The sequence below is a fragment of the Leuresthes tenuis genome, unplaced genomic scaffold (assembly GCF_036924035.1).
Source record: "Leuresthes tenuis unplaced genomic scaffold, fLeuTen1.0.hap1 SCAF_15, whole genome shotgun sequence".
In the NCBI taxonomy this organism is placed as follows: domain Eukaryota; kingdom Metazoa; phylum Chordata; class Actinopteri; order Atheriniformes; family Atherinopsidae; genus Leuresthes; species Leuresthes tenuis.
In genome coordinates this window covers 6680294-6693315 of record NW_027325369.1, presented here as the reverse complement: position 1 = coordinate 6693315, position 13022 = coordinate 6680294, and the positions used below count along the sequence as shown (strand labels likewise).

At 38.0% G+C, this 13022-nt stretch overlaps 1 protein-coding gene across 1 annotated transcript in view; it reads right to left on the bottom strand.

Moving 5' to 3' along the window:
• akap6 (A kinase (PRKA) anchor protein 6) overlaps nt 1-13022 on the bottom strand; it is a 281773-nt gene that overhangs the window by 231665 nt on the left and 37086 nt on the right. The window contains exons 4-6 of the mRNA XM_072365052.1: nt 1510-1619; nt 1079-1220; nt 109-735 (exon numbers count right to left, since the gene is read on the bottom strand). Of these exons, the coding sequence (XP_072221153.1) occupies nt 109-735; nt 1079-1220; nt 1510-1619 (879 nt within the window). The remainder of the gene's footprint in view (nt 1-108; nt 736-1078; nt 1221-1509; nt 1620-13022) is intronic.

The window sequence follows — 13022 nt, the reverse complement described above, 5'->3', positions numbered from 1 at the left end:
TCATAGCTGGAAAGTTGTTTAGTTTGTGATTGAATCTTATTTCATCTTTAAATATTTCAAATACAAAAAACAATAAAAAATCCCTTGTACAAATGAAAAAGGACAAACCTGCAGGCTCTCATAGGACTGTGAAACATTTTCTGGATAAACTGAGTCCAATTCCAACCAGAACTTGGAGCGGTCTGGAGGATCCACAAGAGAAGGGGTGCTTCGACTCAGTTCAGCATGAGGCTGGAGCCCAGAGAGCTGGTTAACCTTTCGAAAACCTCTTTTTGAGTCCTCAGCCTTGGCCGAGAACAAAGCAGCTCTCTTGGGAAGTGATGGTTGCGTGGGCGACACTTCAGAGCTGTGGCTTGCACCTTGTAGAGGACGTTTCGAACTTTCGCTGTGGATTGGCGTGTCACATTGCATCGTGAGTGACATAGGTGGAGAATGATTTTGGTGTATCAACTCACTTGGTGCTGAGATTTCAGGCAAACTGTTATGGAGTTCTTGGTTTGACAAGTGGTTTCCTTCACTCTCCTCAAAGACAGGCTCTGGGTTTTGAGTGTGATTGACCTCATGGGAGGAGTCCTCACTTGTGGGTTCTGTTGCTTGGATCTCAGGCTCCTCACTGGGACTGTAGTCACTTAGTTCAAAGGCAGTGATACCACAGTCCAGAGAAAAATAGTCCTGGCTGCAGCGAATAGTCAGCTGACCGCAATCGTCTACTTCTGTAAGGGCATCCAGACGGGTCTGTAGGGAAAAAATGTATTACTCTGATATCTCAATATTTGTGTTTTAAAAAACACAAAACAAGAACAACATTTACACTAGTGTTTAGTGATATTTCTCACATTATTCTGAAAAACAATAAATAGATGGGGATTTTCTGATTTTCTTTATGGTGTTTCAATAATTTCATAAACATATACATAGCTTCTTTTATTCTTTTCTTTTTTTAGAATCAGCTTTCTGCCATGTCATAAAATGTAATTAAGAAACCAGTAAGTCTTGAGAAAGAAACCCAACTACATTAAAATAAAAGCTCCTTGTGAGTGTGTGTGCATGTGTGTGGGTGTGTGTATGTGTGTTAAACCTGGTGTTGGTCTTGGCTGAAGGCCTGTAGGATGTCAGTCTGACGGGTGAAGTTTCCGTTGGAGTCCTGCAGACCCTGCAGTAGACGCTCCTTCAGGACTAGAACTGATACTCTCAGCTGGTGCCACAGCAGCTGCACTGTCCTGTATACCATGAGACACAAAAACAGCAGGTTAAGATCACAGCGCTTTTTTATTTAATAGATATTTATATCTTCTAAATATCAAAGTGGAAAACTATCACATTACACTGAGGGGACAGGAGCGGCTGCAGCTGACTGTCACATCGAAAGTATTCAAACATTTACTTAATTTGTTGGTTTATGCATTAATTTACTCTCATGAGATGAATCAGACTAGGACAGAAATATGACAGCACAAATATCACCATAAAAAAACAAAACATATCTTATGTCTTCTTGTGAAGCCTTACCTAATGTCAATAATGATGTTAACAGAGTAGGACAGGAGCTTCAAGGAGAACTCCGTTTCCAACAAAGCATGAATCTGCTCCACATGGTCTGAGATGTCCTCACAGATGTCCTAAGGACACAAAGAGTGTACAAAAGAGTGGTGAAATGTTGCAAAATGAATGAACAAAAGCCCCTAATCCAACTGACAGCTGTGTGTTAATCTATAGGAGCCTACAGCAAAAAAAAACCTCCAGCTGGAAAAGCAGAACTTGTGTGACGTCTGAGATCATGTCTCCATTTTTAAATATGAGTCACTTTCATGTGGGACCAATTTTAAGTGTGTATTAGAAAACATGGAGAACACATCATGTCTGTCAGGGATCAACAGTGTCACTGTAACATCAGCTGTAGACTGACTGATATTACTCAACTAAATTCAGATGCTGTAAAAACCCGCAGACAGACTCCAGGCAAAAATAGCTTCAGCTGCAAGAAGTTGTCACAGAAATATTTACAGTTATCAGATACACTGACCAAGTGGGTTACAGATCTAAATAACTACATCCTAATGAATTCTAATAAAACAGCTTGTAGCATTGTCGTCCCCCCCCCCCCCCCCCCCGAGGTAGTCTTACTTACCAAAACAGCACAGATTCGTACAAATTTATTGAACAAGATACAATTACATAAGCTTTAGGGTTGTTCATGATGATTTTCAAACTTTGTACAGGTTAGCAGTTTCAATCTGCATCAAGTAGTAATCTAAGCTAAATACATTCCAAACTCACCTATCAATATATGTTTATATTTTTGTTTAAATGTTATTTTCTGTCATTTCTGGCCTAAAATAAACAATAGTCATCATTCGCTACACCATAAAATGGCTAACCCTTCATTTGCATTGTTTGGTGTTTTAACATCAACTATAGTCATGCATGCACATTGCAACTGTAAGTAATTTAGCATATTTTTAAACTAAAGCTGACGAAAATGTTTTTAAAGGATAGCATATCCTTTTTTGTTGTTGCACTTTTACGCAACAAAATAATTCACATTTATTCATACATAAAGAGAGAAACTAGAATTGTATTTTTGTCAAAGTTTTGAATTAATTAACATTATTTTGCTCATGTGATATTGCTGTGCAGATATGAAACTAGCACAGACTAAAATTAGATGACCTTTGAAAAAGCAGGTGACCTGGTTCTGAACCCTGGAGTGATACTCAACATCCATCTCTGGCTGCTGCGTCACTGTGTTGCTCCATGGTGATATGCCCGAAGAAGACAACACCTCCCACTTTGCTACTGCCTTTATTGAAGCCACACTCAGTATGTGAGAATGTAGGCCACGCACGCTGCAAGTTTGGCTCATGCTAGTTTGACCTGCTGAGCACTGTTCCAAAGTATATTTGTCACTACACTACTGTACATTGGCTGTTTGCTAGAACCCAATGACAGCATGTGGTCAATATAGGCATAATGTACATTTTCAGATAGATCTGAAGATCACAGTGCATGACAGAATTCCACATCTACTGTATTACTGCAGTGTTTGGCAAACAAGTGTCGGGCTAAGTCAAACAGTTGGTACATTTTCTTGAATTTTGGTCCTAAATATGAACCAACTGTGATCAGTCACCAGTAAAATCATTCAAACCCTATTGCACTGGGATTGGTCATTTTGACATGAGTACAACACTATCCTTACATTTGGCCACTTACATTCAGCATAAGTTCTGCAAGAGTCTAGAAACTATGTGAGCTAAATATAGGATGCTGAGTGCCTTGTAGTCATCTAGTCTGACAGTGAAATGTTGGCAGTGATGTTAAAACTGATTAATCAGGTCAACTACTGACTCAGAGGCATATCATTTACAGCATCCTTGGTTCAAAGAGTCTTTGTTTCGCACCAACTCATCTAATTCAATGAATACACCACTTCCTAGTTTCATAGAAAAATAAAAATCATAAAATATGGTTTGAGTGTGTTGACTCTAAAGAGAATTTTCTACAATAAACAGTTTTGCTCCTTCATCTGGTTTTATGGCAAATGTATAGTGTAGCGAACTCAAGTGTGAATCTAATATGAAACTTAATTTTTGGGAGGTCCCAGTAACAGTCCTGTGTGGTAATGTTGGTTCAAAGACACAGATGTGGGATTTCCACACCAGGAAGAGAGACATCGCCTTATTTACCACGACCTTTGTACTTTGGAGACGATTTGAGGGACTCTCTCCCCACAGACCTGTCCCATAACTTATGTGGAAAAGATTAATGCCCTAATGCCAACGAGCAAAGCTTTCCCTGAACAAAGAAAGGAACCCCTTTATACGAGCGTCGGGGGAGAAAACCAGATCAGATGTTTTTTTCTCCTTATCTGGACACTCACGCCTCTACCAGCTATTTTTGTTAGATTCAATTTTGGTTGGATTTTTAAAGCTGTTAAACCTTTGTACAGGTTCTTTAAGATTTTCAGTGATATCACAAGCTGCATTTTGATACATTTTTCATGATCGTACTTGGTAAAATAATGAAGAAATCATTATTTAGGAAAATGACTAACTTTTCTATGGAGTCACATTGCCATCTAGTGTTCTGTAGCACCAAGTAGTTAGACCTAAACTAATGCATCAACAAGACATTTATATGAAGTAATTCAACTGCTAACCAATGTTCCCTGTTGTTTCTATTTTGTTAACACTGGAAGGTAACATTGTTTGGTACTTTAGTGATATGTTGTAACTTTACAGATACCCATCTGAATTTGAGAGGTATTCACATAGCCTTTCATAGGCATTCACATGCCTATTCACAGGTGTAGGAACCGGGGGGGTGGGGGGTGGTCCCCCCAATATTGGAGACAGGTGCATTGTCTCTCCGATATGTACTCCCCCTCATGTTAAACTCATTCCTACGCTCTTGGGTATTCAAGATCCATACCTGTTGTCCTTGTTATTTTAGTAAGAGTATGTAGATTTTTTTTATGTCTTCTTATTATGTATGTTTATTTCATGTCTTTACCTTTATATCTTAACTCGGTGTGGTGTTTTCAGAATCCTCTGAACAAATGTGTGTTAAGACAAAAGAGTGGAGAAATTGAGTTTTCTTTGTTGTATCAAACTCTTAACACTGGAATTAAAACTTGTGCTTTTCACACAGGCAAACGCCATAATGGTTTTAAGCATATTATTGGCTGAAAGTTGAGCGGAAACCTGCGTCATGCCCCGCCTCTGCGAATCAAACTCGAAAAACCGCCAGGAATAAATTACAAGGAAATGAAGAAGAAAGAAAGAATCAATAAGAATTAAATAAGAAATAGCAAGAAGGAGAACAGAAAGAAGAAAGCAGAATGAAGTAATAGAAAGATATACGTTTATTTGTTTCTCGTTTGTACATCGTTATCTCGTCTCCATGTCTGCTGCTGCATAAATTACCACACAGTAATAGTTTTTCCTGCAAAGAAAGCCAGGGTAAGTTTCCATCCAGCTTAATCCATCGGTCAGGTCGTGGGGATGCTGGAGCCTATCCCAGCAGTCATCAGGCAAGAGGTGGGATACACCCTCAACAGGTTGCCAATCCATCACTTGGCCACGCAGAGACAAACAACCACAGGCATGCTTACACTCACTCCTAAGGACAGTTTTAGAGACAACAATTAACCTAACATGCATGTTTTTTGATGGTGGGAGGAGGCTGGAGTACCTGGAGAGAACCCACGCAGAGAACATGCAAACTCTACACAGAAAGGCCCCAGCTGGGAGTTGAACCTAGAACTCTCTTACTGTGAGGTGATGGTGCTAACCCCCACACCACCGTGCAGCCACAGTGTAAGCTTGTCAACTTTTTGTCAGCTTGAAACTTTTGTCAACTTAAATAATATTATTTGTGAATTGAATTTGAGCTCACCAGAGTTGGTTATTTGACCAAACAAACAATCAATTCCAACACTCAGGTGAACGTCTACAATTGTGTTATTTTTGATGGTGAAGTCTCAATATCAAACCTCGTCTCCTTGGCAATGAGAAGCCATCTAGTGGAGAAGAGAGACCTATCGCAACTTTCCAGGCAAATTGAAAGTCCACGAAAAGTCATCCACAACCAGCTGACTACCGAAAAAGAGACAGCGAACCCAACAGAGACCCACTGGGATACCACTGGCCACCGACCTGGTGCGTTCACAGCTGACTAACTGGGCTAAATGCCAACCACAGTAGAGTCTACTATCTTCTCCTCCTTTTCAGAAGGTGCGGTGGTGTCGAGAGAATTCACTGTGAGCTTTTCAAACCATAAAGTGTTCCCTATACCACCATACATAGTCCACGCATTTCTCCTGTTTGTTCTTTAAGGTTCATGTTTTTGGTTACATCTTTCAATAAAAAGTTAATGTATATTTAACAAGTCTTTGTTGAATGTTTCTTCATGTAATTTTGGTCAATTCAAGCGAGAACTCATGTAGTAGCACTGTGAGACTGATTAACAATAATCTTAACATTAATGGGTTTTTTTCCTTTATCAAAGGAATCGAGCTTGATTTTATGTAATAGTGAGAACACCATTTATAACATCTGTACTGCCGTGTCAGGCATAGTTATTTACTTATTCTCATTCTTTTAGCTAAATTCTAAGAAAAACCTATAGTTCTCTTCCAATACAAACCTGCACTAGACACAGCTCGAGACAAACTTGTAAGTAGCATCTTCAAAAGCAGAGGTGTGTTGGACACTGCTGTAGACCAAACCAGATGCCTTATTACCCGACATATGGACACAAACATAAATCCAGATAGCACATTTGATTAATTTACTAACATGTTAGCCAAAATAGAGACGCATTGATTTACTTGACGTTATTGGGAGTTTTTCAAGCCTATTTCAATCAGGATATCTGTAGTAAATTGTCTGTTTTGTACAACTCTCATATGTTGCAACTGAACTCCTGACAATGGAGGAATAAGGCTGTTATGAAAAAAATGTCCTGGTGGAAAATCAAGAACAGCCCAGACAAAAGAAAAGATATCTTAATTAATGCTGCCCAGGAAAGGCGCACTTGTTAAAAATCTAATAAACAAACTCAAGATATACAGAAAGTCTGAGTGAACTATATCTGACATGCAAATCTCCAAAATATGCACACTCCCTCAATCCACTCAAAATGTACTTGAAATCTCGTTGGCATACACACACACTCAGTTTCATCATCAAAGCGCTGCCATGTCCTAAAACAGTGGTGAACATGTCACCGGTGTCTTTCAGATGCTTTAATAATTTACATACAGCTTTCAAATGCTAATACAAGACACATACACACATACAGAGCACTCAACAGAGGGGCTGTCTGACTAAATTAACAACAAGTCTGTTGTTTCTATCTGAAGTAATTTGTTAGTAGATCTTTGGTGCAGACAGACAGCTAGGAGAAAAGAGGACCCCATATTGCGTGAAGATGTGCACATATCCTCTCTTTAACTGTATATATCAATGAACAAATTCTCTCTCACCACCAAAAATAGGTGAGTTCAAGGGTTATTTTTCCATCAATGTCATACTCTGATCAGCCATCATTATAACTGCTTATGTTTTATGATAATGACTATTTCAGCAGTTATTGCATGGTAGCTGATAATTATGACTGGCCATCCATCCATTGATAGGCTGGAGCCTATCCCATCTCTTTGGGTGAGAGGCAGGGTGCACTCCAGTATATCACAGGGGGGCCACACAGAGACAAACAACCACTCACACACATTCACTTTTTTTAGAGACACCAATTAACCTAACATGCATTCTTTTGGATGGTGGTGACACATGGGAAGAACATGCAAGCTACACACAGACAGGCCCCAGTTGGGAATTGAACCTGGAACCGTTTGGCTGTGAGGAAACAATGCTAACCAACACACCACTGTGCAGCCCCCAAAGGTATTCCTGTGTTAAAAAGAATTGTACAGGAAGCTGCTGTGCCACAGCAGAGCTGCAGTAAAAATGTTTTTTGTGTAAATACAATCATGCAGCCGAGACACAGCAGTTCAGCAAAGCATATGCCACACACACACACACACGAATGCTCCTCATATGAACCCAGCCTTCATCACCAGAGAGAGCAGGAGCAGTTGAGTATGCAGACCGTTCTGCTCTATCTGTGAATAAACTTATTTTTAAACATCCATACCATTTCATTTTTCAGAGTATCATGCATTACTTATTCTTTTAACAATGCATAAATCATGAAGAAATTTGACTTTTCAGTCAAGTTTTAATACTGGTACATGCTTTGGGACCCGACTAAGATTTAATTTTTTGGCCACTCACTGCCTAACCCATGGCTAAATTCACAATAGGAAACAAACACAAATGTGCTTTAAGCATTGTTCTTTTGTGACAGAAAAAGTCCATGGAAAATTAATAATTAATAAAAACTAATAAACTAAGAACAGGATAGCTGGAAGGAGAATTTCCAATTTGACTGACAGATGATTTATTTTGAAGGGCTTGTCAGCCCCCAACATGTGTCTATATAAACAATAAGCATGTATGAGATACATATAGTGATATTAGGCACGTCTGCTTACTTTAGATTGCTATTTGTTTATCTAAGTATACATTTAATATGCTATCTTATCACTTATAAGATACTCATGTATAAGTAAAATTCATACAGAATAATTTAATAATGAAAAAACACACTGTGCACATTTTCTTATACTCCAATCACGTAGAGTCAAGATATGACCTGTCAATCAGTGAGTCCATACATCCAGCAGGCTTTCTAATTGCCTAAAATCAATCTGAAACAAGCAGACTTATGCTTCAGCTCCAATCACAGCTCATACTCATCATCCCCAACATCAAGGGCTTCAGACTGGCCACGTTCAAACCGCTTGTGACAGCTGGGCCTCATCTGCACCCATTCGATCTAATAACCTTCAACTTCTCCACTTCAGCCCATCAACAGAGTATGTTTTACCTTGGAGATCAAATACCATGTGGTTCTTCTCCCCCTGGAGTATTCAAATTAAGCGGCTTCAAAGACAACCAAGACCTGCTGCTGTGATGCAAAGACTCGTTACAGTAATTTTCTTCAAAGTGATAACCTCTGCAAAAAGACTCTAAAGCCTAAATTCTCTTCTGAAGCAACATTTACTGAAACTCTGCATTTTTTCTCTCCTGCCAGACATTTAAACAAACTGAACAATACTGTGACTAAAGTCCTGGAGGAAAATGTGTCTCAAAGTCCTCTCAAAAAATGTTCAATACACATGAAGGTCTTGTCTATAGTGGCAAAGAAAGATCTTTTGTCAAAGTTCATAGCAGAGCCAAACAAAACATCTTAAATTAGAGGTCCTTGATGTTTTTTTTCCAGTGCAAACTGCCTATTTCAGGGACTACTGGATCTTACTAACACAAACATTTTGTATTCATGTGAGTGTGTACCAATCAAAACAGGGACATTTCACACAATTGCCAGCTGTTCTATTAATCATGGGTATTCTAGTACACCCTTGGAGCATTTGAAGGTACATGAGGGTCACTTTTGTTTTCAGAGGGAAAGAGTCAATATATGTTTTGTATAATACACAAAATGTTGTATTTTGTTGAGATGAAAGTGAAAACATATTTAGTTTAACTGTAATCAGTCTTTCAATCTTAACAAAAGAGCGTAAATGAGATACAGACTACTGCAGAAACTGAAGGGTAACTGATCAGGAGCTGACAGTGTCCGTGTTCTTTTCTCTGATTATAGATATATAAAGGACATACTAGCAGTATACCTGTAATGATTTTGTGTTTAGATTCACAAAGTATGAAGAATAACCAGTGTAAAGTCACCAACTTTTCAAGTTATACTTCTGAACAAAAATTTAGCTTACACTAGCTTTTATGTTGTGCCATTGAAGAGGACAACGCAGAAGCTGAATATTCAGATCATTGACCAAAAACTCCATTTATAAACTTAAGCAAACATTGATAATACAGTAAGGGCAACACCCTAAGACTTTTTATATATATATATTTCATTTGGATAAGAGTGACTCTCCACAAAATTCTAAGCAGTCAATATTCAGTCTGTTGCTTACCTTTTTACATCATTTGACAATCTTTTTTCAGATCAGTTATTTTAACACCAAAAAAGTAATAAATCTGTATCCTTTGTGCCCAAAAAAGAACAGAAAAAGAAAAAACAGGATTCTCAAATGCGAACAAACCATAAAAACTAAGATACCAAACATGCTGCTACTGCCTTGTGGGAAATGATTATCGACTGACACACCAGCAGTGTATGTGTTTGTGTGGTGACCTGCTTCTTCCATGGGGGTGTTGGTCTTAGTAAGAGGAGGGGCAACAACAGTTGGGAAAGTTTATTTTAGAACTCACCCACCCCTCGACACTCACACTCACACTCACAAACTCAAGATCCCAGGTGTCATTCTCACCACTTAAAACTCACAGACATCAGTCAGTTGTTGTACTTTCCCTCCTGTGTTTCTTTACTGAATCCAGATCAACACAAACAGCTGACAGATTTACAAACTGTAAGATACTAATTTTACACACAACAGCAATTCGCAAACAAATGTGAAAACAAATATTTGTTTCAGTCAGCACTAAACCTATATTTTTGGCTGAAACCTTATTTTGTAACACAATTAAAATGGTTCTGGTGAAAATCCTGCTAAATGGGACAACTACTCCACCTGCTGGTATGGAAACATACCTGTATGAAATACAGGCAAAGGATTATAGGTAATCCTCAAAGGATTTATAATTGAGGGAACCTATAAGAATGTCTGTGGACAATAAAAGTAAAGCTGGCTTTATTAATTTGCAATTGATATGTAGTAGATTAACTCCTTCATTGTGTTTTTTTTTAAATGATTTATTGTGAATAGTGAACTATTTCATCAGCTAGCTAATTGAAACGTGCTAACGCCTTTCCAGACGGAAAATGTTTGTCCACAACAGATTGCTCCACTTGTCATAAATACAGATGCAGATGCAGCTGAGAAAAAAACGGCTGTTACCATAAACCTGACCAAAATATGACATACACTATAGGTCATAGAAGCAGATGTGTGACTGTTGCCAATCAATCAAAACTTTTCTATGCATTTTTTCTTGCATTTTTAATTTCAAAACGGATTTTATTGTGTTTTTCAGCAAAAACAATAAAAATACAGAAAAACACAGCAAACTCAATAAATAAATAAATTAATACAGAATACGAGTATGAGGTGAACTGACTCTGCCAGGCTGGTGAAAATCTAATTCTCTAAAAAGGCAGGGGATAACCTAAAGTAGTTCCAGTGGTTTCAAAGGGTTTGTCACTTAATGAGTCTCATAATTAGACCCTTCTTTCCCCATGTTCTGAATTTCTGTGGAGGACCAGAGTGCAGGGAAAAAAAACAAATTCCTCAGAAAAATTACATCACGTTATAAGTGTGTCTGATTTTACCAATAAACTATACTGTACTGTTACTATCACCATTCTGACCACTTTTTAAATGCTAACCCCCATGTATGAATGGTGAGTAATACTTCCTGTTTCGAGCGGGATCTATAAACTCTAGCTGATTTTACTAAAACACTTCCCAATATTAATAAACATAGCTGCTAACACAGTTTAAGAATGTAGCTACAAACATTGATTGTGAATGCAGCTCTACGCGATGCATCGCGATGTATTAACAGATGCAACTGCAGATTTAAAAGAGTGAAAATGAGAGGAACGCCAGACTTATGTTCTTCCTCTGTTGCTTTTACTTGTTTACAGACTGTATTAGATACACATGCATCATATTGATGTTCTCTTTGTAATTTCAAGAGATAAGTCTTAGGGCATGGAATCAGAGTTTAGAATTTAGCAAACACTTCAGATGTTGCTTGCTTTGGAACTCATGGGACCTCAGTCTGCTCTTTTTAAATCTGGAACAAAAATCTTTTGCTCTTGGCAAAAGGCTGTGATCTCCATCGCATTTTAATTCTAATTTTAAATTATGATTTATGAAGTTTGCCTATTTATCTAAGGGTTGAGTGCTGCTTTCTGTCCCCAAGTTGCACACTCACCTTTGTGATGACATCGGACAGAAACCTGTCTATAATGCATTTGCGTGGATGATGTCACCGTAGGTTTTGCTAATCATATTGTAAATACTCTTTGAAGACAATACCAATTTACTATTTTCTTGCACAAATTTAATCACAGTGAGTCAATCTAATGGAAACTCAATCATTTTTAGTGTCATACTTGAATAAATATTTGTCCCACTTTTACATTGCCAAGCTCGTTGTAACACAGTTTTTCAGATTAATTTTCATTTTAGGGCAGAACTGCAGTGTTGAAATGGTTAGCACCGTCACCTCACAGAAAGAGGATTCCTGGTTCAAATCCCTGATGGGGCCTTTCTATTCTCCCCATGCTTGCGTTGGTTCTCTCTAGCTCCCACCGTCCAAAAACATGCACATTTGGTTAATTGGTGATTCTAAATGGTCAACCTAGAAATTATGAATGCCTCTCGCTCCAGCCCCCCAGCCCCATTGTCACCCTGAATTGGATTAAGTAAGTATAGAGAATGGATTGATGGATGGATAGATAGAAGAATTTTACATCCCAAATTCTTGCTGTGGAGCAGAAATGTCCATTGATAAGTGTCATGGATGTGTTAACCTTTGTACAAATTTGGTTGATTTCAAACTTACATTGTGTAACAAGGGCTATGACATTTATAAAAAAAAAATTGAGCTGAGTGTCTCCACATGGGAGAAAAGCTATACCTACTGTCATAAAAGACTTATGGATGAAGAGAACTGTTCAAAGAAGTAAAAAGCTGAAAAATCTGTGATTGTAGATGTTTTTTTTCAAGAAGTTTGAGGATTCTCATTTTAGAAATGGAAGATCATTACGTAATTACGTAATGCATTAACAGGTAAGTATCAGCCTCATCAAAGAAGTGAAAACATGAATAGCCAAAGCGCATTCAGGATAGACAAAGGCAGAAAAGAAGAACAAAACACTGATGTAGCTTTTCCTAAATGGAAATCACTGATGGCAGCCTTAATGTCCAAAGAGTCACTGTGTTCTGAAGAACAACACAATGTAGATTTTTTTTTCTAAGCAAAGCATGAGTCTTGTCTTACACTGATGATGGCTTAATCATAAAAGCCGAGAAGTTATCTAGCTTTCTGGACAAGAACCCTGAAACTCTTCATCTTTTGGGATGGACTATTTTCATGCTGAAATTATGAAGTTACAAAAATACTGTCTTCAAACATTTACAATAACACAATAGGTTAAATACTATCATATCAGAGTGCAGCCGTACAAGGCTCAACATCTAAGTTAGAAACACTGTCATAATATCAGAATGTCTATCTTAACTTCTCAACCAAACCAAATAATTTAAAGTTGCCCCTGTGGGGAATGGCCAAAAGAGTCTAACAACACTGATCATCATTCGTGCCATCTCCATGCACAAATGAATATTCAGCTAAACAGTTTTTATAGATCCAGTGAACAATAAACATCCAAACAATACA